General features: G+C 52.8%; 1 protein-coding gene across 1 annotated transcript in view; it reads right to left on the bottom strand.

Annotated features, from left to right (window-relative positions):
* ABCC10 (ATP binding cassette subfamily C member 10) overlaps nucleotides 1-4,008 on the bottom strand; it is a 13,901-nt gene that overhangs the window by 1,637 nt on the left and 8,256 nt on the right. The window contains exons 10-18 of the mRNA XM_072410324.1: nucleotides 3,637-3,819; nucleotides 3,377-3,515; nucleotides 2,700-2,889; nucleotides 2,173-2,516; nucleotides 1,635-1,804; nucleotides 1,307-1,467; nucleotides 737-990; nucleotides 514-659; nucleotides 343-440 (exon numbers count right to left, since the gene is read on the bottom strand). Coding sequence (XP_072266425.1) covers nucleotides 343-440; nucleotides 514-659; nucleotides 737-990; nucleotides 1,307-1,467; nucleotides 1,635-1,804; nucleotides 2,173-2,516; nucleotides 2,700-2,889; nucleotides 3,377-3,515; nucleotides 3,637-3,819 — 1,685 coding nt within the window. The remainder of the gene's footprint in view (nucleotides 1-342; nucleotides 441-513; nucleotides 660-736; nucleotides 991-1,306; nucleotides 1,468-1,634; nucleotides 1,805-2,172; nucleotides 2,517-2,699; nucleotides 2,890-3,376; nucleotides 3,516-3,636; nucleotides 3,820-4,008) is intronic.

The raw sequence follows: 4,008 nt of genomic DNA, 5'->3' as shown, positions 1-4,008 counted from the left end.
GCTTTCCTGAGAATCATCCACACCTGCCCCTCATATCCCTCACAATGGGGACAGAACTGATGATGATTCACCTCATTCACTAAGCTGCGTGATAATTTGTGAACAGCCTGAACTCGGTTGTATCTCTGTGCACTGTGTATGGGGTGTCTGTGGGAAGATCCTCCAAGGTAACAGCTGGGCATTGCTGGGTGAAATATTAATCGGCCATGTTGTGTCCTCTCTGTCATTTCTGAGGAGCCCCTTGAGGGTCATGTGCACAGATTCTGATCTGGGTATATATTGGCCATGGATAGAGGGCCCGGGCCACTTCTATGGGTGACCTACAGTCACCATGGGACTCACCTTGGCCTGGGTAAGAAGAGCTCTGGCCAGACATAAGAGCTGCCTCTGTCCAAGGGAGAAATTCTTCCCTTTGTCACCAACGTTGGCGTCCAAACCCCCTGAAAGACAAAGACACCAGCCAATGGGTGACACGGAACCAGAACCACGACCCAATGTCTGTGTGACACTCACCGATACGCTGCACCAAATCCTGCAGGTGACACTGCGAGAGGACGGCCATCAGGTCAGAGTCCGAATGGTTGGACAATGGATCCAGGTTCTCCCTGACGCTGCCACTGAACAGGAAGGGATCCTGGGGAATGATGGCGAGTCGTGACCTGGAAGAGAAACACAGAAATGACACAAAGCAGGGGCAAGTACGGATCAATGGGGCACCTACCTTAGTGTCACTCACCTCAGGTCCCCCAAAGTCAGCTCCTGGGTGGGAATGTCATCGATGAGAATTTGTCCAGAATTCAGCTCTATCATCCGAAACAGTGCCAGAAACAGAGAGGATTTTCCAGAACCAGTCCGACCCACAATTCCGATCTTCTCTCCAGGGGAGATGGTAAAATTTACACCATCCAGAGCATTGGGAAGACCGGGGCGGTAACACAAAATGGCCTCCCTAAACTCAATACGCCCCCTTCTGGGCCAGTCTGGCTCCACCTGGAAGGAAGACACAAAGGGGGTGCGATAAGAGCCCGCGGTCCCTTACATGGGCCATCTGAAGGAGGGAGAGGCTACGGTGCTCCATGATTGGTTGATCAAACATTTCCACCCAGGGTGGGACCATGAGCTCTCTGGGGGGTGGCTAATCTGCTCTATGATTGGCTGTTCTATACCTGGAAGGTCCTTTGGTCAGAAGGAAGTACTGGGGCGGTAACCCTCATTTCAGTTTAATGGAGAATTGAAGAGGACCTGTTAATAACACACCCATACTGTATGAAATGCATATGGTGGTATCAGTCTGGGGGTCACTTACCATCACTGTCCCCTCTCCCGGCTCACGTGGCAGCATGGTGGAATACTCCTCTGCTCTCTCCACACTCACCATCATGGCTTCTGTCTGAGTGAAGCTGGAGATGAGACCCGATAACAAACCCGTAATGGAGAGTGCATAGGACAGGGAGAGTCCAACCAGACCTACAGAGAAGAGGGGACCAATGAGAGCGAGAGAAGGGGGGACAGGGGCAGGAGGGTGAGAAGGCAGAAGAGGGCGCAGGGTAAGAGAGAAGGGGGGAGGAGTCAGAGACATCCAATGACTGCATTATATTCCCCCACACAGGCTCCACCCCTCGCAATATTCTCACCCGGATCACCGGCCCTCCTCTGGTGCTGGATTATTGCAATAACGGCAATGGCGGTCACAACAAGTACCCCGATCATCTGCAGGCGGATGTCCAGCCACTGGATGGCGGTATTACTGGTGAACACACAGCGCTGGTTCATGTCGAGCCGAGACTCACATTCCACGTTAAACCTGTAACCAAACAAAAGATCACCGACCACTAACCTAGCACAGGAACACTGGCAACAGAAGTGATCCACCCAGAAATGGGACCAGAAATGGGAGGACTTTCAGCCATCATCCAATTTTTCTTGTTTGCGGCTTCCACTCCTCTCACATTGCCACTCTCGGTGGGTATTTCCCCCCTCCCTCCCTGATCTCCCCCCCATAACTCTTCGGAGAGCTTCCTACACACCCAGCGCCCATCTCTCTGATCTCTAGGATTCGGTTTATGGGGAGACTTAATGTTCCGTGGCCTATGTCCTATAAAATAACCCCCAGACACCTAAATTTCTTGATGCCCTTTCTGCCCCGCTGGCCCCTGGGGTAGGTTAGCTCACCTTTCAGCATGGCGGGTGGCACGGATGGTACTTAGGCCGGAGAGGGTCTCGGAGAAGTGGCTGTAGATGGGGGACAGGGTGATGCTCTGAAGGCGTTTGAGCTCACGGGAAGTGTGGCGGTAAAATTTCTGAATGGAAAAATACAGCAAACCCAGAGGAAGGAGGACGGGAAGAATCCACGGAAGGCCGTAACTGATCATCACCAACATACCCAGCAACCCAAAGACATTGGCAAGGAATATATTGAGCATGAAGGGCAGAAAATCATCCACGCAGTACATGTCAGAGGAGAACCGATTAATGATGCGTCCCACGGGGGTACTGTCAAAGAATGTTACCGTGGCCTGATGGGGAGAAAAGAGAGAATGAGGAGGGGACACGGAACTGGGGAGCAAAAGAGGAGGATAGAGGGGACACTCACCTGAGGGGGGGGGGGGGTTAGAAGGATACAGAGGAGGGCAGAAGGACCCTAACTGAGGAGATTTAGGAATTTGCTGACCAATCACACAATAGGAGATTCTCCTCACCCGCAGCACTCTCTGCAGTAAGCGTTTGTGGATGGCGGTAGCGGCCTGCACGGTCCCCAGAGCAAACAGCAGTGCACGTAGGGCAGTGAAGATGGAATTGGCTGCTGCTATCCCTCCATACACTGACAGATAGAACGTTATATCACCAGAACTGTTCTGATCCGCAGGCTCTGCCCAGCTCACTGGAGACCTAAAAGAAGACAAGCGATGTAAAGTGATAACGGAGGGAAGCAGGGCCCAGGCTGGGGATGTGGTGAGGGCACAGCATTATACACTGAGGGGGAGGGGGCACGTTAAAAATACAAATAAGGGTAAAGGAGGCTCCTGGCTAAACCAAGTTACTCTGCACAGAACCCAGGGAGCTCCGGTAATCTTTCTGCTTCTATGAAAATCCCCCATAGACCCCATAGACAGCTTTCCCAGCCTTGGTCTGCCAGGCATTACACTAAATCATAAGAAAACCTCTCCACCATATTTGTTGCCCCCTCTATGGATAGCAGCCATATCAGGGAGAGGAGCTCATGTCAGAGAGCCGGGCACAGCTTGGCCGTCCAGAGATATGCAGGATGAATCTGAGCTCAGGAACGATGGCTGGAAGGACGTGGGGGGCACTAATGGGGCCACAATTTGTCTACCCGGGACCCCAGTGTCCAGATGGGATCCCCCATTATACTCACACGAGGATTCTGGAGGAGAAGAGAAGCAATGAAGGAGACAGCACAGAGGGGCCGAGTACTGACATGGAAACATTCCTGTAATCGTCTGAAAAACTTCCAATCCAATGTGACAACCACCAATCCGAAATGTTCCTGGAAGCTGGAATACAACAGGCAAAGTCAACCCTAAAGAATAATACCCCCATGCACCCACCCTGCATGAGCGACGGGGCCCCCGCGCACTCACCCTGCATGAGCGACGGGGCCCCCTGTGCACTCACCCTGCATGAAGAATAAGGCCAGCAGCACTGATCCAGCCAGGAAGCTCCCCACTGCCCTCCAGTATGCAACATAAACTTGTAGGGAGACTGCTCCCTCCTTCTTCTCCTCCTCCCCCATTGAAGAGCCAGGGAACAGAACCTCCTTCTCATGATCCTCTTGATCCACATCACTTCCGCCATTCCCTGCAACCACAAAAGGGTCAGGTGATCAGACATGGGACACGAAGAGCGCAGGGTCAGGTGATCAGACACAGGACACGAAGAGCGTAGAGTCAGTAGAGCGCAGGGTCAGGTGATCAGACACGGGACACGAAGAGCTCAGGGTCAGGTGATCAGACACGGGACACGAAGAGCGCAGGGTCAGGTGATCAG

This window comes from Pyxicephalus adspersus, chromosome 4 (assembly GCF_032062135.1).
Source record: "Pyxicephalus adspersus chromosome 4, UCB_Pads_2.0, whole genome shotgun sequence".
NCBI lineage: Eukaryota > Metazoa > Chordata > Amphibia > Anura > Pyxicephalidae > Pyxicephalus > Pyxicephalus adspersus.
This window is presented reverse-complemented; position numbering and strand designations above follow the sequence as displayed.